Source organism: Chiloscyllium plagiosum, chromosome 33 (genome assembly GCF_004010195.1).
Source record: "Chiloscyllium plagiosum isolate BGI_BamShark_2017 chromosome 33, ASM401019v2, whole genome shotgun sequence".
In the NCBI taxonomy this organism is placed as follows: Eukaryota; Metazoa; Chordata; class Chondrichthyes; order Orectolobiformes; family Hemiscylliidae; genus Chiloscyllium; species Chiloscyllium plagiosum.
In genome coordinates, this window is record NC_057742.1 from 10,684,627 (window position 1) to 10,710,179 (window position 25,553).

At 39.2% G+C, this 25,553-nt stretch overlaps 1 protein-coding gene across 15 annotated transcripts in view; it reads right to left on the bottom strand.

The window, feature by feature from the left end:
* raraa (retinoic acid receptor, alpha a) overlaps nt 1–25,553 on the bottom strand; it is a 580,457-nt gene that overhangs the window by 174,741 nt on the left and 380,163 nt on the right. For 4 of the 15 annotated variants that reach the window (XM_043674899.1, XM_043674901.1, XM_043674902.1 and 1 more), the window contains one exon: nt 9,237–9,781. The exons of 8 other annotated variants lie outside the window; for them this stretch is intronic. In XM_043674899.1, coding sequence (XP_043530834.1) covers nt 9,237–9,411 — 175 coding nt within the window. In that variant the 5' untranslated portion in view covers nt 9,412–9,781. Of the gene's footprint in view, nt 1–9,236; nt 9,782–21,567; nt 21,585–25,553 lie in introns of those variants that run through there. 3 more of the 15 variants (XM_043674916.1, XM_043674898.1, XM_043674903.1) reach the window with 2 other exon arrangements.

A 25,553-nucleotide genomic window follows, 5' to 3' on the forward strand; every position in this document is an offset into this window, starting at 1 on the left:
GTCCGCATCGGGAGCAACGGATACAATAGATGATATTAGTGGATGTGCAGGTAAAATTTTGATGGATGTGGAAGGCTCCTTTAGGTCCTTGGATGGAGGTGAGGGAGGAGGTGTGGGCGCTGGTTTTACAGTTCCTGCGGTGGCAGGGGAAAGTGCCAGGATGGGGGGGTGGGTCGTAGGGGGGCGTGGACCTGACCAGGTAGTCACGGGGGGAACGGTCTTTGCGGAAGGCGGAGAGGGGTGGGGAGGGAAATATATCCCTGGTGGTGGGGTCTGTTTGGAGGCGGAGAGGGGTGGGGAGGGAAATATATCCCTGGTGGTGGGGTCTGTTTGGAGGCGGAGAGGGGTGGGGAGGGAAATATATCCCTGGTGGTGGGGTCTGTTTGGAGGCGGAGAGGGGTGGGGAGGGAAATATATCCCTGGTGGTGGGGTCTGTTTGGAGGCGGAGAGGGGTGGGGAGGGAAATATATCCCTGGTGGTGGGGTCTGTTTGGAGGCGGAGAGGGGTGGGGAGGGAAATATATCCCTGGTGGTGGGGTCTGTTTGGAGGTGGCGGAAATGTCGGCGGATGATTTGGTTTATGCGAAGGTTGGTAGGGTGGAAGGTGAGCACACTCATCTCACTGATGGCTCTAAAAAAAAATCTATTTTCCTAAATGCATTATTAGAATACTCTTTACATGTGCACCTTCTATGATTACTATAGAGCTTTATAACTCAAAGAGTTCCTTCAACAAAATTGTTTGACAGCCAATGCATTATAGAAATGCACGTTTTTATTCTAACTCTAAAATATTTATCAACCATATCATTTTTTCTTTCAGCAGTCCTGCCCTGTAGAGGCTTGTGATTTGCTGGAGCACAATTCCACAGATTCTGGATACATTTGATATCAAGTGACCATAATTCATATATTGACAGTCAGTGATTCAGCCTGACGCAGGTAAGGAGTAAAGCATGGCAGCTGATCTCTCTCCGAACCCCATCTGATATCTGCAAGCACACATATCTAAAAAGAATTACTGAATAGTCATCAGGAGCAGGAAACCTGCCCAACCTTTCCCATTGAAATCTGAATTAGCTTTGGCTAATCAGTTAACCTAACATAGATGGAGAATCAAACCTGGGAACAGTGCAGCCAACTCACTGAATGAACAGTTTCCAGGGAAAAGCTATTTATCGACAAAGTTTGTACCAAGGCTTAAAACTGAAATAACTGTTCTTGAATAATCACTTCTGAGCAATGGCACAGTAGTGTTGCACACATTCTGATTTAATCATCAGATCTCATTCTCCTGCTGGCAGCAGCTGACAGTATTGTGATAAGACAACAAACAATGAAATGTGATTCAGTTCTTCAGCTGTCACGTCAGTAACTAGTTATCATCATGATGGGTGAAAATGAATATTTGAAGTGAGCTGGGGTTCATTCAGACAACGAGAAGATTACATTGCTGTGCAAAATCACAATCAAATCCTCCACCAATCTGACTGTGGTCTTTCACTGCAGAAATATCGAGATAGCGGTTTAGTCTATAATGTTCTTAAGAAGGGTCACTGGACCTGAAAAGTTAACTCTGCTTTCTCTCCATAGACGCTGGCAGACCTGCTGAATTTTCCCAGCAATTTCTGATTTTTTTCTTCCACAGTATTTTTTTGTTTAGTCTGTATATTCCCCTGACATGATTAGGTGTAATCATCAGACTGGTATTATTACAAAGTTTAGAAAGCTTACATGCAAACATTATGCATTATGTTTCATCTGCTAACCTTATGTCTTACGTTATAACAGAAGCTACACTTCAAAAGTACACATTTGGTTGTAAAGTGCTTAGGAACATCCTAAGGTACTACAAGTACTACATAAACAAACGTTTATCCTTCCCAAGTTGCTTTAAGCACTACCAGTCAGACCTGCAACTCCAACTTCTTCACTCTTATGTTATAAATGCGTCTTTATGTTTAAACAGGAATCCCATAAGATTGATTCTCAAATGGATACACATAGCATCTGTACACCTGCTTTCCCCATTTCTATCAGGTTCCTGATTCTATTCCCAATCAAGGACTTCTTATTTGAAAATAAGTGAATGCTCAGACAGCACAGTCAGTGGCAGAGAACCACATATGTGACATTGGCACTCTGACAACATAAGATAGCTTTAGCCAAATATGCTGTGCCCAGACATAACCCGCAATTGAAAAGACAAAAATTTCCAATGGGGGTTTGGGTTGCTTTTCTAAAATCCAAGTAGTATGAAATTTTACACACAAGCTATTCTAAGTTTTTCTGAAAATCAGTGGCAAAATTCTCCCCTGCCCTGCTAACTTTTTAAGAAAAAGTGTCAATAGAATCATTTTTTTTAAAAATGTGATCCTGTCACAAAATTATGCAGCAGGAATGCACATAAGGAATTCGGAAGTGCTCCATCTATGATTTCCAAACATAATTTTAGTAGAGGTGGAGATGACAGAATGGGAGTTGCATTGAGTTCTTGATATACTCCTGCTGGGAGCAGCTCAGTGTCATTATTCCAAATATGTAGAGGTAACCCTTACTTTTGCTTTAAGCAGACAATCTGACTTATAAACAAATCATCTTGTCAGCAGGAAGGCAAGAATTCTTAGTGAGATATCTGACGATTGAAAAACAATTTTTTTCTATATTTTATAGATAGCTTTACTTATAAAGATGTAGCTAATCCCCTCAGATCGTTTCTGGGAACAATGAGTAACGGAAAGACAGGGGTTCAAACTGTGAAAACTGATGCTCAGTAGGTGCTTTACTAACAAGACATGACATTTAAAAGCTTTAACACAAAATTTTGCGTGTAATTTCTCACTATCATTTGAACTTGCCAGGAAGTACTAAAATAAGGCACCTGGTGGTTTAGTACTCGTGTTCATGAGAAGCCATTTTCATGTAGTATATCTTAGCTCGATGCATCCACTTCTATTGAAGGTGCAGAACAAGTTACCTGACACACCATGTTTCAGGATGGCTCTGGAAGAGCAAGACACAAATATTCCTGGACATGAAACTAGAGGTCCTTCTTGAGAACACAGAGAAGATCAGGATGCTCTGTGATCCCATGGTAAGGGAAGAGGGAAGGCCTCCATCACCCTCTCCCCTATGCCTTACAACTACATTATCTGGTGCTACTTTCTGGTATGATAACCTTTCTCCCATTCCATTTGCAAGTCAAGAGCAGGTATCCAAAGCCAAGCACTCCTTTCTCCTAATGATTCTTATATGGTATCCATTGATGTTGAGTAGTTCAACACTTATTCTTTTAAGATGAAGTGCTCAGAAAATTTCCAGAGTAAATGTTGATAGTGTCAAGAAAAGTCAAGACAAACAGTCTATGCTACTTTCTCCCCACTCCCACCCTCCTCTCATTTATCTCTCCACCCTTTAGGCACTCTGCTATATTCCTGATGAAGGGCTTTTGCCCGAAACGTCGATTTTACTGTTCCTCGGATGCTGCCTGAACTGCTGTGCTCTTCCAGCACCACTCGAATCCAGAATCTGGTTTCCAGCATCTGCAGTCATTGTTTTTACCTTTAAACTGTCCAGGAAGTCTCTTGATGTGTTTCAAAAGTCTTCTTCAAACTTCTAGCAAGAATTGAACAGTGAAAGTCGAGAATGCTTTTGTGCAGTGCTCAAAATCTTCAGCAACAGTATTTGTACTCCAGTTTTGCTGGCAACTACAGGACAGGATTTTAGTTTGAGTGTTAACTATCTGAATTCCATATAGTCTCATTAATGGATGCGAGCAGGAACTTAATCAACCATTTAAGTGATTCATCAAGCAAAAGTTCAATTCTTTACCAAAATAGTACCTTATGCTAAATGTGAGATAAACCTGTGTTTCAGTTTAAGATGCCATGTTAGCCATGTAAGGGGATGTCTATGACTAAAGTAACCAGATAATTTATCCCAATGAATTTCTGTGAGGACCAAATATTGAAGCTTGCCGATTTCAGTGATAAGAGTCATACTGTCATTTATGGCACAGAAGGTAGTCATTTGAAAGCATTGAGTCTACATCAGCTCCCCATGGAGCACCGCGTCAGTACCATACCCTATTCTTTAACAGCTATTTAATGTATCATGTCTGGGCCTGACTTAAATATAAAAAAGATACTCAGGATAGGATTAATAGCCATTAGAGTTTGGAATAGAGTATTTATTTTAAAATGAGTTGTCGATAAATATCTTTAATCACTAGCTTTTATGAGGAGTTCCTTTTTTGTGATTGAGTTGTTTGTCATGCAAAGCACTATAATGATCTCTCATACTATTTTAACTGTATAATTAGAACAACAGGGAATCTGATGATGCCACACATTAGATCACCAACTGGTGTGCTCTATTACAGGAGTGATGGGAGGCAGTTACAATCCCCTGTTGTTATTGAGTTCCACGTGACGATGGAACCCAAGTGACCCTCTTAGCAGGAAGGAATAAAGAAATTGAGGGGATTAAGCTCCTGAAGCATTGTCATAGCCCTGGAGAGATCAGAGAGACCAAGAAAGAAAATCAAGGAATCTAATACTCAAACATTCAGCTTTTTAAAAATAAGTTTTGATTCAAAATCAGGATTAATCAGCTGTATGTTCCAGCACTATTTTCCTTTAATTAGAGGGAAGTCAGACGTGAGAGTGACTGCAGCATTTACTGTCAGTCAGAGAATGACAGGCAAACTTCCTGTTCCTAATCACTCTGCAGTGGGCCCCGACTAGAATGGCACATGTAGTTATTGGGGGAGACCAGGCTAGGTTCAGCTGCAGTCCCTTCCATAACTGAAAGACCTGTCAATGTTCACATGTGCAACCACAAACTGGCAGAACCCTCAGGATTAGTGAGCAAAAGTCTTCAGGAAAGGAGGCCAAAAATTACGTGATGGTGGCTGGGACAAGGGACAAAGCAGTTTTAATTCATCAACAGGCAGGAAAACACAAAGGTAAATTTTAGGCGATACTCTCTTAACAAAGTTATCAGTAATGTTGCAGGATTTTATGGCCATTAATTGATTGGATAAGAGTGCAAGTTTGTCAAATCTACAACAATGTCAGGTATGAGGTGACTGAAAGATTATTTGTGTCACAATTTCTGAATTGTTTTATTTTAGAAACAAATCTACCAGTGCAAAGATTTGACAGAAGCCTAAAACGAATAGCATGATAAAACATTGTTATTTCACATTCCAAGATGACAAAACAATCAGGCTCTCACACACAAGGAGCTATGAAGGGCAAGTCTCAGGGAAAAAAAACTAAGAGGGAAACCCTGTCCCTTGACCTATAAGGAATCACTGCAGAACCATGATAGTCATTAATGTAATTGTGCTAGCTCTGCAACCTGAGCCGACAGACATTCTGTAGCTCTTAATGGTACTTTAATTTTCATCAGCATTGAGGAGGACAAGTGGGACCCTGGAGGTGTCTCATTTTACCGTAAGCTGCTTGTCATATTACAAGGCAGCACCACAGTGAACTGAGCATTAAAGTTCTGTGAGACAACGTGCCCTCTTTCATTTAAGTCATGTTTCTGTAATTCTAATAGAACAGCAAGAAAAAAAAGGTTTACCAACAAAAAAAATGAACTCCTTATTCAGATCAATGACACCAACATGCTTTTAGATTTCTGTTATTAAAAAAACTCTGCCTCACATAATGTTCTAACTCACTGCCGCAATTATGTCAAAGTTATTTGTAATCCTTGAAGTGAATGACATTTTTCAAATGCTTTATTGAACTATTGGTGTTTCACATGTTTTGTGTTAACTAAATGCAGTGGGCACCCAGTAGGTGGTCATAATTTTAGTGAAGACATTACATTTCTGTTTTGGAGTAGGTATCATCGACTGGTACCTCAGTAGGTAAACACACCAAAAGGTTTAATACTGGGCCACACTGACTTCAGGAATCTAGGCTTGATTCTTAACCTGGGTATAATTAATTTGTGGCTGTGGAAGCAGTACAGTTATAGTTGGCTTCTCCCCACTCTGAAGACTGGGAAATAGTTGACTGGGTTTCCTCTCTGAATCATTATCAAAAATAATGATGGTGGATATCAAGTAGGAATAGTATTAAGCACGTGCTCTTCTGATTTGCATATTGCTTGTTTTTAAGTTGCATACTGGAAGGCGACTAATGGAAGTAAGTTGGGATGTCATGTTGACCTGTACAGGACATTGGTGGGACCACTTTTAAAATACTGTGTATAACTCTGGTCGCCCTTCTAAAGGAAAGATGTTGTTCAACTTGAGAGGGTGCAGAAAAGATTTACAAGGATGCTGCTGGGACTGGAGGGTTTGAGTTATAGGGAAAGGCTGAAAAGATTGGAGCCTTTCCCCTGGAATATCCCAGAGGCTGAGGGGTAACTTTCTTTATAAAATCAGGAGGAGCATTGATAGGGTGAAAAGCCAAGGGGAGTCCCAAAATAGAGGGCATAAGTTTAAGATAAGAGAAGATTTAAAAAGGACCTGAGGAGTAACTTTTTCACACAGAGGGTGGTGCATGTATGGACTGAGCTGCCAGGGTACAGTTACAACATTTGAAAGGCATCTGCATGGGCATATGAATAGGAAGGATTTAGAGGGATATGGACCAAATGCTGCAAGTAGGACAAGATTAGACTGGGATATCTGAGCAGCATGGACGAGTAGGACCAAAGGGTCTGTTTCCGTGCTGTAAGACTCTAAGTTGAGAGGAGGTTTAAGTAATCTTGGTACTGCACCCAAAGAGTTATAACGATCATGTAAGGCAAAAGTGGTTTTGGAATTACTTGATTTGTTCCAGATAGCTTTATTTATGCCATTTATTTATTTAATCGTGGCATTTACTGTGCTTTTTCTGTGGATATGGCTAGCACAGTTAGTTAAATGATCCTCTTGAATCTCAATGCTAGTGCCAGCAAGACTGTATCATATTCAGATTGATCATTTAATTTTTTTTGTAATCTAGCAGGTCAGCTATGAAGATCTGCAAATACACGCAATCTTAATTCATTAATACCAGGAAGAAAATGTAATGTAAAGGAACCCTTCAAAAAGTACATTATGCTCAACTGGAAGGGTGAAACAAGGAGAACTGGGCAAGCCATTTAAACTACTGTAATATGAAATTCTAACAACAAAACTAGGCTTCCGAGGCAATAGCTTGAAGTGAGAGCAAGGAGGATGTCCCTTTTCATATTGACACTGAATAAAGTATATTGCCATCCTTACAGATTTTAACCTACGCTGAATTAACAACCAGATGTTTATTAATATATGGATTTATGCAGAAAGAACAAATATGGTAAAACAGCAACGGATCTGTCCTGCCCAATATGCTTTCCTATGTTATCCAAATTGCTATACTCACAGCATCACACATACGTAATCAATGCCATCTTTGAAAAGTTGTTTGGGAACTTGAAAACGTCATTAACATAGGAGCAGGCCTTGCAACCTTTCGAGGCTGTTTTGCTGTTCAATTAGATCAAAGCTGACCTGTTAGTTAACTCTATTCATCTGCCTTAATATCCCTTAATACTCTTCCATAGCAATCAACTTAAAAAAGTTTTGCAATTTTCGATTGGCCTTACTATTAAGAGTTTCAGATTTCCATTGTTCTTCGAGGCAGCACAGTTTAGTGCTAGAAACAGCACAACTTTGGTTCAAAATAAGCAGCGCACTCATCAAATCATATTTATACCTGTATCCAAATCTTCATATCTTTTCTAGCAAATGCAATAATCCCATTCAATATAAAACATTTACCCAGATGAAAATAATCAGAAACAAATACAAAGAGCATTCTGAAAGAACATCACAAAATTCACAGTAAGTGCTAATCTAGCAATATTTGCAAGTTAGGATTAAATAGGAGTGCTGCCTCTTTGTCCTTGTTGACAGAGATTGCAAGGCATTAATTTCAAACAGGAGGTAACTCTCTTGTTCTGTCCAATATTCATCTAATAATTACATTTAGAGCAGCCAGTATTGGCAGTCTTTACTTTGACAGCAACTCTGTAAAGTAAACATTATTGCTTCCAGAACTACTGAGATCCACAAGGAAGAAATGATTTCTTTTCCCCCGTTGCATCTGGGACAAAGGCATAAACACTGCTTTCGAGGGCTTGTGAGATATATACAGACTGGGTGTAAAGCCCACCTACCCATACTCAATGCAGTTTTATCTTCACTATTATGCCTGGACTTTTCTGAATGTAACTCAAAACCACTGCAACATGACTTATTAGAGAGCAGCTTCTTTCAGTAACTCTGTTATATAAATGTAACTTAAGGAAAGCCTCTACTTTGCCGGCTTCTCTTAGGGCCCCCAATGAAAAGAGAAGAGTGCAATCTTCCTGTGCTACCTACTGGGCTGATGAAATATTTTGAGATAAACAAACAAACAGAGGACACTCCATTCCCATTGAAATGAACTTCAAACAGGGTTCATTCGAAACAATTCTTATCTGTTACAGATCCTGGTTACAGGCTTTAACTAACCCAACAAACTACTCAGGTCAAACATCTATAGTAGAAGTGTAGGACTTCAGTGTTATTTCAGACATCCTCCCCTCTTCCACTAAAGATTTCACTACCCAAACGGTTTTGGTCACTGACTCTAGTTTTAAGTGTATTACATCTGATTAGAACACCACAAACTGCTAACCTGCATTCACTTCTAAGGGTAAGGAAAGTTGAGATCTTAGTGACCAAAAGTAAATCCAATAAGACAATGGGTAATATAAAATGTCACTTTCATATTAACTTTGTACTGTGTTAATGCACATGATTCACAACATATGGGACTCAAGTCAGCAAAAATCTCAAAGTTCCTGTCGGCCAGCATCAGCATATTCATGAGGTTATCACTGCCTGCACATGACTTGTGCTTTGGGAGAAAGAAGTGCTAATAGAGCAGAAAACCAGCAAAGTAGCAGTTTCAATGAATGAGTTTCAAATCAGTCTGCCAAACTGCTCAAGTTTAGGAGGACCTTCCCCTCTAATGTTGCATCCCTAAACAAATACCTTTTAAAACTGTTTCCAATATGAAACAATGCAAAAACGAATGATTCCTTACGGATGGGCATAGAGCCATGCTGCAACAGAGGCATTATGTCAACTCAAAAACTCCACTGTCATACTCCCAGCAATAAAAATCTCAAATTTCATTTTTAAACACCCAAACAATTCCTGATAAAATACAGAAATAGAAACAATAGTGTGTTACTTACTGGCAGGTGAAGGGGTACTGTAGCCACTGACTGGAAGTTGGTGCTGCAATCCATTTATGGATGGTGGTGAAAGGCCTCCCAGGACCGGTGGGAAGAAGAATGGGTAATGGGGCACTGGGTAACCATTTACATGTCCATTACCCGGAGGTGTGCACGAACTGCTGTTGGTTGACATTATGGAGCAAGGATAATGTACAGGATAGTCCTCACATGTGCACCATAAAGCTGATCATATGGGAGGGATGTCAAGAAAAATCAAGGCAATGACAGCCTTGTGGGCAGAATTGATTTTAGAAACAAGTAGAGTGCATGCAAAAAATGTTACTGTTCTCCTTAAAGAAAAATTTAAAAGACAGTTTGTATTCCTTATGGATGATAAGTCTGATATTCAGCCATTGGTTCCACATGAATCTATCCAAATACTATCCTAATGTACATTGCAGATGAGATGAAATCTTGGAGGAAAAATGCTCTTCACGTTCTCAGAGACTCCTTGAGTAGGCGTTCTTCTCTTCTAAATCTGTGCCAGACTGGGTGTGCTTACACTGGAAAAGAACATAATTGTAAGAGCAGAGGAAAATGCATTGAGTAACAGTAAATAACCACAGCTTTAAAATCAAATCTTACAGTAGAAAAGGCAGGCAGAAGCATTTGGGTCCTCCCCAGAAAACAAGGGGGAGGGAGAATGACGAAGGGGTGGGAAGGAGGATAAAAGACAGCCCTTGTATGTGTGTGGGCTTTGTTTAACTGTATTACAGTGTTTAAAATAATTACTCCTCTCGTCCTGAAATATCTGATTCAAAAACATACCAGACCTAGCACATGCAAATTAAAATGTGCAAAAGTTGAAAGAAGCTTCTTAAAAATAATGGAGTTTGATTTGAATTTCTACTAACTCCCCTCCCTTCCCTCCTCCCATCAAACGACTGACAGACCCTGCCCTCTACATTTTCCTGGACAGAACCCCAAAGCAATGGCAGCAGCCTTTCCAGGCATATGGGACATATATATTGGCTATTTTTGCTTCCAAAAGCAAAACAGTGCCTAACAATGGCAAACAAATGATTACATCAGGTCAAAATCTGATTATAATCTTATAATTATGAAATGTGCTATACACCCCTTTGTTCAAAGAACTCTCTTTGCAAGATAAACAGATTATCAACCCACATGTTTCATGCAGCCTCATAACTCTAATGATGAGGTTCTGAGCTTAAATATGTTTTGCTGGCTGCACAGAATTTGATGTTACCACTGAGTAACTACCAGCCACCGAGCAAAGCAATATTTTTGTGCTGCAGGAGTTCCTCTTTCCTCTCAGCTGTTCCAACACCCAACTGACAGGACAAGCACAGAGGTGTGCAATGCTAAGACTGACTCTCCTAATCAATACTGACCAGCACTGACAGAGCCTGGTGCAAAGTTTAGCCAAAACCGCTCTAACAGCAGAGATGCAAAATCAGCTAAAGTCTGCTCAAAACAGCCTTTCTTTGCTAGGCAGTCATAGAATCAAACAGTAAAACTGAAGAATTACAGCACCATAGAACTGACCAGCACAGAACAAGACTACATGACCCATCATGCCCTGGTTGGCTCTTTAAGTCATATCCTTTCCTGATAGTTTTCTTCCCTTGAAGTATTTTCCAAATAATCTTATCAAAGCTACGAATTATTCTGCTTTCTTTCAGGCACAGCATTCTGGATTACCACAACTTACTGCACAAGTAGAACATCATCTAATTCCACCTTTGGTTCTTAAATTGATGTCCTCTGGTAACTGACCTTCCTGCCAGAAGAAACAGTTTTGTCCTTTTACTTTATCAAACTCCTCATAATCATAAGCAGCTCTATTAAACTGTCCTTAATCGTGGTTGCTTTACAGTACGGAAATGTCAGCCTTTCTGTTTAAGTTGTCCTTCCTTCCTTCCGCTCCAGTTAAACAATATTACATGTCATTCAAGTTTTTGAAATGTCTCAGTTTTTTTCCTCTTTCAGTAGCAGAGAGATCCAGGATTCAAAATAACTGAAGGTATGCCTTGAGCTCCTGGTATAGGGCATCAGCCTCCATTAGGACTGCACATACAATCACCAGCATCTGAAATAAATTGTACTATTACATGATGAATAGCCTTCATGTCATTCTAACACTGTTCCCTTCCCATATTGAGGGGTGTACTGGTAAATAAGCCTTTAGAATTTCTGTTGTTCTTACTACCGCCAACTGCGTGGTGGTGTTTTGAAATGTTAAGCATCAACTGACTCAAATGCAACATAGATGCCTATATCTAATTGGGACTTATCAAAAATGCTGAAATAAAAGCAGAAAAGTTTGCAATACTCAAAAAGTCAGGCAGTGTCTATGAAGAGAAATAATTAATGTTTCAGGTTGATGATCTTCCATCAGGAGCAATACCCTTCATCAAGGCTAACTCACTTTCTCTCCACAGATACTGTCTGAACTCTTGAGTATTTCCTGCAATTTATGGTTTTATTTCAGATGTCCTGCATCTGCAGTATTTTTGATTTTGCTGTTTAAAGGATGCTACTTCACTGCAGCAGTCAGTAGCAAAGCAAAAAGATTCACTGCTGACTTTTAAAAAAGCTGTCCACAAGGATCTGGCAACCTCTGTAACAGGAATTTCCCCTTTTCCCAAGACAGATTAAATCTGGCTTCAGGTCAAAGGGAGGTCTTGAAGCTGCTGCAATACTGGCAAGCATAAAGGAGCCAATCACATATGCACCCACTACAAACCCAAAGTTAAAGTCACTGGATCACTTCACACGTCATTTGCATATTCAGACAACACAATAAAGTTTTGAGATAGATTATGATGGAAATTATTAAAAATAAACAAACCTTTAAAAATAAGCTTTCACTTTTATAAAGTATATGGATTATCTTATCATTTATGGAGCATGTTGATGTTCCACCAGTAAAAAAATAACTTTATCAGTTCAGTCATAGTTATTTAGCAGTAACTATGAAGCAATTAAAGGTCAGGTGCACCTCATTCAATATGTGTAACTTATTCAAGCATTTTCAAAGCAGGCAAACAGTATTAGAGAAGGACTTTTGTTGTCAAATCATGATTGCAATGGAGATTACAATCTGAGGGAATCTTTCTACAGCATGAGGAGCACTGAAACCAACCCCAGGACTTCCACATTACACTGTGTGCACACAAACTCACAAATTGCTGTCAGCTTCAGTATGGTAATGATAGCGAACACTTAATAGTTTTGCCATTGTGACCACAGCAAGATCTGGATCATTGGCTGCAAATACGATCATTAAAAAAAAGTACATGAACCAGGATGATTCAGTGCACAGGCAAAAAGGTAATAGAGAATACACTTTGACATTTTAGAATATGCTATTTAGTTACACAATAACTTGTCACCACAAGCATATTTTTACATGTCCTGGTGTATTTATATCAGCAGGAAATTGCAATTTTCTGATATAATCAAGGTGGAGAAAATGGAAAACAAATCAGATACTTCAAGTAGGTTTAGTTCTGTTTTTCTAACTTACTTGGATTCTGGTGCATTCTCAGATTAATAATTTGCTTTGGGGATCTGCCCACTTTTATGTTGCTAAAATTCTCATCAATGCTTGTGTTACCTCTACATTTCACTATTTCTCCTATCTGGTCACTGATCTTCCACAACTATGGGCTCTTCCAGAATTCTGCTGCATTGTACCTTCACACGATGGCTGGTTCACATATCATTTCGTGTTTGCTGATGTACATGGCTCCCAGTCTGTCAACATGGCAATCTGTAAATCAAGTGTACAAATCCTACACCCTCTCCTCATTATGACCTCTCCATCCCTACCTCTAAGTTTCCTTCTCTTAGTTTACTCACTTTATACAGTGACAAAAATTAGGTCCTAAGCTTTAGAATTCCATCCCTAAACCTCCACACTTCTCTCTCCTTCTTTAAGATAATCTTTAAACTTTACTTTAAAACTACTGAATAGGAGAATGGTCCAGGAAATGTGTGATGAAATTCAACATGAGCAAATGCGAAGTCTTGCACTTTGGAAAAAAAATACAGGCATGGACTATTTTCTAAAAGGTGAGAAAATTCATAAAGCCACAGTACAAAGGGTTCTGGGAGTGTTAGTCCAGGATTCTCTAATGGTTAACTTGCATGGTTGAGTCCGTGGTTAAGAAAGCAAAAGTAACGTGTCATTTATCTCATGAGGGTTGGAATGTAAAAGCAGCGATGTGCTACTGAGACTTTATAAAGTTCTAGTTAGGCCCCATTTAGAAACTGTGTCCAATTTTTGGGTCCCACACCTCAGGAAGCACATACTGGCACTGGAGCGTATCCAGCGGAGTTTCACACGGATGATCCCTGGAATGGTAGGTCTAACATACGATGAATGGCTGAGGATCCTGGGATTGTATTCATTAGAGTTTAGAAGGTTGAGGGGAGATCTAATAGAAACTTACAAGAAATGGCTTAGAAAGGGTGGACGCTAGGAATTTGTTTCCATGTTGCAGGATGACTAGGACCAGTGGGCACAGCCTTAGAATTAGAGGGGGTCAATTCAGAACGGAAGTGAGGAGACATTTCTTCAGCCAGAGAGCAGTGGGCCTGTGGAATTCATTGCCGCTGAGCGCAGTGGAGACCGGGACGTTAAATGTCTTCAAGGCAGAGATTGATAAATTTTTGATCTCGCAAGGAATTAAGGGCTACAGGGAGAGTGCGGGTAAGTGGAGTTGAAATGCCCATCAGCCATGATTGAATAGCGGAGTGGACTTGATGGGCCAAATGGCCTTACTTCCACTCCTATGTCTTATGGTCTTACTGCTTGACCAAGCTTCAAGTTTTTAATCATCTGATATTGCGATATGGATGGATGTCAAATTTTAAGAAGCATCTTGAAACACTTTGCTATGATAAAGGCAGTGCATTACTGCTGTTGCTTCTAAATCAAAGGAGTCAAATCCAACTCTCTATGTTGCTCTAAATGCTTTAGTAAGTGGATTTGAAGGCCATTGTAGGGGGCGCTTTTCAAATGAATTAGGAATTCATGACAGAATCTCATGCAGTTGGACCACAGACAAGTTCCCCTGCACCACATACTATCACATTCAGTTTAAATCAAGTTGATCCACTCTGAAGGTAATTCTCTTGAGAGTATGAGAAGGCAGTCTTCAATCCGTTTGCTTGCCAGGAGGTGCTAAATTACATGCTACCGATGTGATGTTGTACTCAGTCTCAATCTACAGATTTTCATCAATTATTTCTCATGGACTGAATGCAAATCTACAACTCAAAAGAAACCAAGGGTGAGAGCTCTGAAACAGAAATACCTCCAGGACTTTACCTTGTATAAATTTATGCAATTGCTCCGCGAAGCAAATTAATTACTTAATCCAAAAATACTTTATATACAGCGCACAAATTTCTGAACCAATCTGGGATAAGGTCCACACCAGAATTTGGAATTTATATATTGAACCATATATATAAATTCATACATGGAATTTGTAAGGCAAATCATTCAAACTTAACCCACAGCAGATTGTCTCTAGAGTTAGCTTCATTAGATGAGTTGTGTTATTGATTTACTGTAACACTGTTTTATCATCAGACTTTTATCATACTACTCCTGAGTGTTTCATTTCTGCAAACATTTGGTTTAATTAACAATTATGATGATTAAACGATAAGTTAGGAAAATTTTTACTCATGAACAAGATTAGCTGAAATTGATGTCCCCCTTTCCTTGGGTTTTCAATTGTTTCCCACAGAACAATTATTAAGACAGGGAAAAACAGCCAGGTTTTTCATTATTGCTCGGCATTTAGTGGTCAATCACGGAAACGCCAGGCACAGAGAGTGGGAAAGGATGGAACTTAGCCTGAAGCACCCTAAGATTAAATAGCCAGTCACCATCCAACTAAGGTTACAGAAAAACCCATCATTGACTCAAAGCACTGAATCATAGCCAATGCCAGCGACCTGCAGAAGGGGGATGAAAGAAACCAAAATGATTTTTTTTTAAAATACTCCCAGCTCCTGTCCCTGGGCATGTTAATTTGGCCACAGAGGAGATGAAACAAATGTCAGCTGCATATTTCCATTTATTTGTAAGCTGATTTAGCTTCTCAGAAAATGAATGAACTACTCAGAATAAGTGAGTCATTTTAAGACTAAAATGAGTGATATTGAGCTGGCTGCCTTTAAACACCTGTGTGATTTTCCTTTATATTGAAGTTAATGGAAAACAGAATTAGAAGGTGCCCAATGAACAGTCAATCTGATAAAACCATTGCCAAAAAGACATCATTGATTCATTACCAAATTATGATTTCAGTTGGCTGAAAGATACAGTGCATGAGACGATGGGCTGCAATTCTGACTCTTCAATAACTGTAAAACATAAACCAAGTGGAGACTGATGCATCACCCTTGGGCCTTAAGGCGTAGGTTCAGACTAGAGAAACATCTATCGAGCTCACAATTCTCTTAAGTTCTTCTGTCTTGAAATCCAATATCTCTTTGACTAAGCTTTTCGTCATTCTACTAATTGCTCCTCTTCTAATTGAGTCACATTTTTGATTTGTGAAGCAGCTTGGTTTGTTTTTGTATGTTGAGGAACATATACAAGTGTAAGCTGTTGCTGTACGGTTGATGCTTTGATGTGGCAGAGAAACATGAAAGGAAGTGAATGAAACACATAACTTTTTCCAAAGTTTGCCTCATTCAGTAGGTGAACAACCACATTTATTTTAAGGATTCATTGGCTGACACCCAGGAGCATGCCTTGGAGCAACATTTCTGAAATTAATTGAAATCAAGAATGATAAAAACCTAACAAACCCTTAAAATGAAACTTAAAAACTGAAAACATATCTGTGAAGAGAATAAAAACTTGAAGTAAAATTATTTAATTTAAAAAATATTAGCTTTATATTGCATGTGTGTACACATTTAAAGGAAATTGGAATTGAGCATGTGCAGTCGGAATTCGTCATCAGATCATTGGTGTCAGCAGACGTTCTATTATTTTAAAAAGACACAAATCCCCTTAAGCAAATTTTACAGTTAAACATGCAAGACTCTCAGAGCCTCAATCCAGCTTAGCATCAGGATTTCTGACATAATGCTGCTTACACAAAATAATAGCCAGGTTGTTAAATGACATGTTACTGTTTTTGACATAATTGTTCTGTACCTTGCAATTAAAATTGGCAGAGTTAGTAATTTCCAAATTAAGAATGTAAAAATTGTCAATGATTCATTTTCAAATCACTTTTCATTGTATAAACATAGTCACAAACTATGAAGTTCTTTATTTCTCTCCTGTCCTGAAAATAATTTTTATTTTTGGCAAATCACCAAATGCGTTCACTTATTTTCAAGCTATTTTACCTTCAAACAAATGTGTAAGCTCTGCATGTCGCAGATTTCACTATTCTATCATGTGCAGTAGAACTCTGCTGGATCATCAGTTTCATCTCACTTAGAATATTGAAGCTTTTTCACAGCCCACGCTGATGTAGACTTTACGTACTTAACTAGAACTAAGGGACACAGATTAAAAATAACGTGTCTCACACTTGAGACAGAGATGAGAATGAATCTTTCTTCTCAGAAGATTATGAGTCTTTGGAGAAGGGGTAATTGAATGCTTTTAAGGCCTAAGTAGATAAATTCTTGACTCACAAGTGAGTCAAAGGTTAACAGGGTGGAAAGCAATGTGGAGCTGAAGCTACAATCAGATCAGTTGATAATATTGAATTCTGGAGCAGAATAGATGGGACAAATGGTCTATTCCTGCTTCTGATTTACATGCATTACGCTGATGTTGAATGTAAAATAGTAGTTAATGAGAACATGCCTCACTCATCATTGAGAGTATCAATAACTGGCTGCTTACAACAATTGGCCATTAATACCAGTGTGATTCCTGAGATGGCAGGATTAATGTATGAGGAGAGGTTGAGTCAGTCAGGATCAAATTCTCTGGAGTTCAGAAGAATGAGGGGATCTTATAAAAATCTATAAAATTCTAACAAGACTAGACAGGGTGGACGCAGGAAGGATGATCCTGATGGCAGGGAATCCAGTACCAGGGGTCACACAGTCTAAGGAGTGTGGTAAACTATTTAGGACTGAGATGAGGAGAATTTTCTTCACCCAGAGAGTGGTGAGCATGTAGAACTTGCTGCCACTGAAACAATCAAGGCTAAAACATTGTATGATTTCAAGAAGGATGTGGATATAGCACAGGGCTAAAGGGATCAAAAGACATGGGGAAATGCAGGAACAGGTTATTGAGTTGGATGATCAGCCGTGATCATAATGAACAGTGGAGCAGGCTTGAAGGGCTAAATGGCCTACTACTGCTCCTAATTTTTATGTTGAGAGAACTACGATGTACATTTTACCTGCTCCAATTAAATAAAACCATCCAAACTTTAGATAGTATTGCTGAGAGCAGCAGCAAAACAAACATGTACTGACACCAAAAGCACATAAATCCACTTTTTTTTAAAAACACAAAAAATTTATAGTTATCCCTAATACAGTATTTCAGTCCCAAACATGGATATTGTGTCTGAGGACTTTGATTAATTTGGATGCAGGGCATCCGGGAGAAAAAAGCATCAGATGTAAAGGACTGTAGCTATGGATAGAAAATCCAGCTGATTCCACTGTCACTCAGTTTTTCTTTATGGCATTCAATAATATATGCAATTATAGCGTTCTTTCACAATACATCATACAATAACATGGTGCTCTGTGGATCAACAGTGACTCATACTTTTTAAGTAAAACAAAACTGACATGATATGTTTGTATGTTTAACAATATGTGAAATTGGAATTTCCTTGAAAACATTTTCTTCATCTTCCATATTTTCTAGATAGGTTAGGCCTGACAGCAAATTTCAAAGAGCCATACATGTCAGTGACCTACTGAATAAAGGAGCTGCCCATGTAGCCTTAGGTGAGAGCCCCACGCTATCTATATAGTAAAGGCATCAACTGAAAGGGTATTACAGTTTTCAGAGGCTTGGCAATGCTCAGTCCCAAACCACCAATGACTGTGCCAAGAACCATTTGGTCAAACAAATTACGCCAATGTTATTAATATTTGTGGCCTTTATTCACATGTTCCACACTCGTTCATTATTAGATCCAAGTCTTTACTTTTTCATCATCTCTGAACTGTCCCAGGGCAGCACACTTTAATGGTTCTCAGGATTTTATTTAACTACAATTTAGCAATTGTTGTTGGCTAATAGCTGTAAACTTTCCTCAGCCAAAAGGATCTAATACTGCGCAGCCATCTGATTGTTCCTGACTAAATAACTAGCCTTGGATATTGCAGATGTCAGGGCACCACCAAGACCCCTTCAATTTATTAATAATATAGTTTAATCATATAACACTGTTACCTCATTGTTCCTCAAGACAAGGAGAGTACAAATGTACACAGGCAAGTAAAACTTGATACTGTACACCACTGGTGGGTCTCAGACCACTTAAACACTATCAGACGGATAACAGATTGAAACTTTATTAATTGAGAAATTAAAACAAAAAGCACCGAGTCCCGGATTCAGGAAATACCTCTCTAAAAGTGTAGCACTTGATGATGGGTAGTTTGAAGACCAGGTTGCAGACAGGAAGTCTAAAATAAAAAGTTATTCTTTTTGGTTATTATCTGATTCCAAGAAGTCTTCCTCAATGCACACAAATACAAAAATATATCCTAGGATTATCCCAACCCTGTAATTCTTCGGCATGCCCACAAATCAGGAAGCACATTCATATTTTCAAAGAAAGGCCACACAGACTGCAACATTACACTATGCATACTGTTATTTTTCCTATCAACCCTGTTAACTTTCCCATTTTCCTTTCTCTGTCATGCTTTTTTCTCTTTATCCTGTCAGTTTGTATAAATTTTTGTCCCTTGCTCTTCTCATGCTCTCACAGGACATAAGTTTTTAATCTGAACCGCTGCAAGAAAAACTGCAAATAACTCCCTTCGCAGTCATGTGCCTTAGAATGTCTTCAGCAGGAGAGTTCATATGTCCCAAGATTGAATTATGCTACAAAATGCCCACATTAATAACCATCTTTTGAGACCAATGAACATGCATAAATGATAAAAATTAATGCACATTGCCCCTGTTTTGCTCATCACTGACTCTAATGACAGGAAATCATGAACAATATGCCTGTGATTTTCTGATATATGCTGGAGGTTGGGGTGGTGCCTTTCCAGTGAGCCAGACTCAGAACATTAACACATGCATTTCATCTTATCATAATACACACTCTAAAGAGCTTTGTGGCATAAGAGTTAGCATGCTGTTATATTGCAAAACAGAGTTAGCAGTGTGGCTTCAAACAATTCCCAAAACAGAGTTAGCAGTGTGGCTTCTTAACTATTTCCCAACCCTGGCTGGAGACAGGATTTGATAGTGGAGATTCAGCAATGGTAACCACATTGAATGTCGAGGTGTGGTGGTTAAATATTCTCCAATCAGTAGAGAATTTGCCCCATTACTCCCATTGATTCCAGTTTTGCAGAATGCATCCTTGACATCAAGGGCTGTCATCTCACCTCTGAGATCTCTATCATCTGTGCAGATAGAAACAAATGCTAAGACAGTATTTTGAGCCCACTATGACTTTGCTGGAACTGATCAAATCATATTGGATTCAAAGTCTTAATTTTATTTCCTTCTCCATCTGTTGTTTGACCTGAGTTTTGAAAAACATTGTTTTAATTTCAGACATCCAGCATTTGCAATGTTTTGCTTTGATACCATTTAAAGATATCTTTCTCTCCTCTCTTGGGAGTGCTGGGCCCACTTCCATGGGGCTTGGTGCCATTGAATACTGCATTGAAGTATCCATTTTTCACATGTGAACTAAGGCAGCAAATAAGTTCTTTCAAAGTCTTTTCCAGCAGGGGTCACTGGATAGCAAGCAGGAAGCTTGGCTAATTTTCCTTGCAGATCTTGGCCAAAGCAGATTAGTTTCTGCTGGGGTACATTTCCTCAGGTACTGGGCACTCCAGTATTTCATCCAGCTTCAGGGTGAGATATAGTTATATTACATAACCTCATAGAACACTTCCTGATAATGCTACTAATAATCTGTCATACAAAGCAATATGATGTTTACAGACTATCCATCATGCAAATTTCAAGAGCTTTCCATCAAAATGTACAACGTATTAGTCTGGTACATTTGATAAAGGAATCCTTGCCAAGCGCAGAACTTTTTAAACCACACAGGAGTTATCTTTTAAGGAGGTATTCTATTTATTTGCCACATAAAAAGTTCCAAAAACCAGCTTACTTCAGTCAAGAAATATTTCAAACCTGACAAGTGCACACCACTATGACAGAAGGAATTCGGGAATCGAGACTGCTATTTACATGCCAAGGCAATCATTAGTTATTTCACATTTAGAGCAAACATAGAACAGCTTTCCTTATGCACAGAGCAGATTTGGAAAGTTCTAACTTTGTGTTGGAAATGTTTTTTGACATTAAATAGGTAAACATCACAGTCAGACAAATGTGTGTCAACTACTACTGGTCACAGCAGGCACTAGAGTATATCAAAGCAATAAGCTAGAAATGTCCCACAGCGCACAGGAGATGATAAGGGCTCATTTTGAAATAAATATTGCTGCTAAACTGACTGAGGCAGGGGTTCCTAATTACATCCATTACCAGGATGTATGGACACCAAGGGATAGCTACAGGGAACAATACAGTAACACTATCAGTCCTCATAGATTTTACATCACAGATTGAGGAATTGTACAGTCTGAGTCTAAAGGGATCTTCGATGTACATATTTCCCTCCTAACAAAAGCTTTCCCTAATGGTGCCACCAGCCAGGAAAAAGAAACATTCTCTTCGTAGGCTAATTTGATTAAATTGAATGTCTTTTCTTTTAAAAGTTAGATCAATGGCGTCACTGCTACTCAGAAAAAAAAGTACACTTAAACCAAAATCCCTTAAGGTTACGTCAACATGGCTCTTGTGTGATAGTCTTAATTCATCACTTCAAATTGCTCCCAGCACTTCTACCACCAGGAACAGAGCTACAGTCACCAGTACGTCCAGTGTCTGCAAGCATAGCCTAAGCTTCAAAAGGCAGCATTTTATAAATGAATCATTGTTTAGTGTTTTTGTTTAGTTAGCATATGAAGATGTCCATTACTCAATTTTAATCATACACATATAATGTATTTTTGCTGTTCATGACAGCTGACTATTACAGAATTTCTTATATTTCTAACGAAGACAAATAAACATAAAATCACATACCAGACAAGAGACTATTAGATTTTCTGAACAATCTTATTTTAAAAAAATCAATATCCTCATGTTCCTGTTGATTAAAGGGGTTACGTTTGAACCCTTAATCAAATGTGACCTTCTTGAGTGGAGGAAGAGATTCATCAAACCCATCTGTTAAAACAACAAAGGGAATGAGATGTGACAAGCAGCGCAAAATAATGGAGAAGATAAATGGCACACACTGCCTAGACAAGAGAAAATCCTAAGGACAGACCCCTTTCATAAGTAGCTATGGGCATGTCCTTCAGAAGCATACTGCAATTTCTAAAATAAATTCTGGATTTTCACTGAAATATTAACAATCCTTGAATGACCTTTAACCCATCGAAGACTGCAACTGCTTATTTCAACCAAAATCTAATACATTAGGTAGGACTAAAGAATACTATCTAAAGGCTTCATTAGTCAGTAGTCTATCACAGGCAACAACTTCATGTTGGTCAATGTGCATAAACCATTTATGGACCATAATGGCTCCAACAAGATATGAAAGCTGAGCATTGCTCAGAAGGCTTCCTCAGAGTTCTCCCATAGCAACACATGATCAAAAATGGCTACACCCATTAAAGGCACCCCCACAATGATCCTCACTCTACTTATAACAGCATGCCAGCTCCGTTCCTTATTTTATTTAATTGATGGAACTAGATTATTTTGACTGACAAGTTCAAAATATTTAATTGAACAATCAGATGTCACGTTTCAGCTTAGGTTTCTTTTGGAAATAAAAATACCATGTTTTGTTTGTTTCAAACACTGCTCTGATAGGGCTCTGATTCAACAGCATGTATGTCTTAGAGTCATAGAGATGTACAGCACGGAAACAGACCCTTCAGTCCAACTCGTCCATGCTGACCAGATATCCTAACCTAATCTAGTGTCATTTCACTCTAAACCCTCCCTAATCATTTACCCATCCAGATGCCTTTTAAATGCTGTAATTGTACCAGCCTCCACCACTTCCTCTGGCAGCTCATTCTATACATGCAACATCCTCTGCATGAATAAGTTGCCCCTTAGGTCGCTTTTAAATTTTTCCCCTCTCACCCTAAACCAATGCCCTCTAGGTCTGAACTCTCCCACCCCAGGGAAAAGACCTTGTCTATTTACGTTATTCATACCCCTCATGAATTCATGAACCTCTATGAAGTAAACCCTCAGCCCCAGATGCTCCAGGGAAAACAGCCCCAGCCTATTCAGTCTCTCCCTATAGCTCATATCCTCCAACCCTGGCAACATCCTTGTAAATCTTTTCTAAACCCTTTCAAGTTTCACAACATCTTCTGATAGGAAGGAGACCAAAACTGTATGTAATATTCAAAAAGTGGCCTAACCAATATCATGTACAGCTGCAACATGACCTCCTAACTCCTGTACTCAATAGTTTGACCAATAAAGGAAAGCATACCAAATGCCTTCTTCACTATCCTATCTACCTGCGACTCTACTTTCAAGGATCTATAAACCTACACTCCAAGATCTCCTTGTTCAGCAACACTCCCCAGGACCTTACCAGTAAGTGTATGAGTCCTGCTCTGATTTGCTTTCCCAAAATGCAGCACCTTGCATTTATCTAAATTAAACTGCATCTGCCACTCCTTAGCCCATTGGCCCATCTGATCAAGATTCTGTTATAATCTGAGGTAACCCTCTTCACTGTCCACTACACTTCCAATTTTGGTGTCATCTGCAAACTTACTATGCCTCCTATATTCACATCCAAATCATTTATATAAATGACGAAAAGCTGTGGACCCAGCACCAATCCTTGTGGCAAACCATCGGTCACAGGCCTCCCGTCTGAAAAGCAACCCTCCACCACCACCCTCTTTCTTCTACCTTTGAGCCAGTTCTGTATCCAAATGGCTAGTTCTCCCTGTATTCCATGAGATCTAACCTTGCTAACCAGTTTCTCATGAGAACCTTGTTGAACGCTTTACTGAAGTCCATATAGATCAAGTCCACCACTCTGCCCTCATCAATTCTCTTTGTTACTTCTTTAAAACACTCAAATCAAGTTCGTGAGACACGATTTCCCACGCACAAAGACATGCTGACTATCTCTAATCAGTCCTTGCCTTTCCAAATACATGTAAATCCTGTCCCTCAGGATTCCCTCCAACAACTTGCCCACCACCGGTGTCAGGCTCACCAGTCTACAGTTTCCTGGCTTTTCCTTATCACCTTTCTTAAATACTTGCACCATGTTAGCCAACCTCCAATCTTCCGGCACCTCACCTGTGACTATCGATGATACAAATATCTCAGCAAGGGGCCCCCGCAATCATTTCCCTAGCTTCCCACAGAGTCCTAGGGTTCACCTGATCGGGTCCTGGGGCTTCATCCACTTTTAAGTGTTGCAAGACATCCAGCACCACCTCCTCTGTAACATTTTTCAAGATGTCACCATTTATTTCCCTACATTCCAAATCTTCTATGTCCTTCTCTACAGTAAACACTGATGCAAGATACTCGTTATTATCTCCCCCATCTCCTACCGCTCCACACATAGGCTACCTTGCTGATCTTTGAGGGGCCCCATTCTATCCCTAGTTACTGTCCTGTCCTTAATGTATTTATAAAATCCCCTTGGATTCTCCTTAACCCTATTTGCCAAAGCTATCTCATGTCCCCTTTTTGCTCTTCTGATTTCCCTCTTAAGTACACTTAAAAGCAGCGCCCGAACAGGCATGTCTTGTGCATTATTTGTTCACCAGTTAGTCTACCTACTTCTATTAACCTAGTATAATTTTCACAATAGTAAACACTTTCTGCAATTTCTTTTGTTCTATATATTCCAATGTCCTCACTTATAAGGGAAACTGCCTTATGTTGGTATTATACCCCATCAGTGCCGGTTCTGCACCACTGGATTTACATTTGTAGCTCCTTAGTTTGTACTACAGAATGATTCTGAGCTTTAATTAATGACACTTCTCTGCTTTCCAGATTGCCTTAAGTTTGATTTGGTTTAATTGTTTTTAATTAAACAGCCAAAATATTACAGAAAAAAACTGCAGATGAAATATATGTTTAAAAGTGTGATTTGAATCCTAAATGTATGCCTTGAGCCAATTAATCCTTTCTTTTCAGTGGAAGACTACAGTTGTGGTGGCTTCTAAGGGCTGATTTTTGTATCAGAGTAAAATAAAAATTATAATAGAAGCACAGGATATTCCAAAGTGCTCTTCTGCCAACAAAGGACTTCTAAAGTGCAGTCAATGCAGTAAAATGAACATCCAGCTTGCATACAACCAATTCCCAAAAAAATGACACAATAATGACCTGAAACAAAACAGAAATTGCTAGAAAAACTCAACAGTTTGAGCAGCATCTGTGGAGAGAAAGCAGAACTGAAGTAGGGCCACTGGACCCAAAATGTTAAACTCCTTTCTCTCAATACATACTGCCAGACCTGCTGAGCTTTTCCAATATTTTCTGTTTTGTGTCTGATTTCCAGCATCCATAGTCCTTTGGGGTTTGTTTGTTTAGTGATAATGACCTGTCGTTGTGATGTTCAGTTGGGAACAAACATTTGGAGAAAGTGAGGACTGCAGATGCTGGAAATCAGAACTGAAAAGTGTGACGCTGGAAAAGCATGGCCAGTCAGGCAGCATCTGAAGAGCAGGAGAGTTGACGTTTTGGGCATGAGCCCTTCATCAGGAATGATGAAGCTGTTCCTGATGAAAGGCTCATGCCCAAAATATTGACTCTCCCACTCCTTGGATGCTGCCTGACCTGCTGTGCTTTTCGAGCACTGCACTTTTCAACTGGGAACAAACTTTGATTAAGACTCTGGGATAACTCCTCTGTTCTTCTTTTAAATAGTGTCCTGGGATCTTTTGCCTCTTTCTGAGGGGACGCATGGAGCTTGGGTTTAACATCTCATCCAAGATGCAGGCAACTCTGACTGTGCAGCCCTTCTTCAAAATTACGCTTGAGTTTCAATTCTA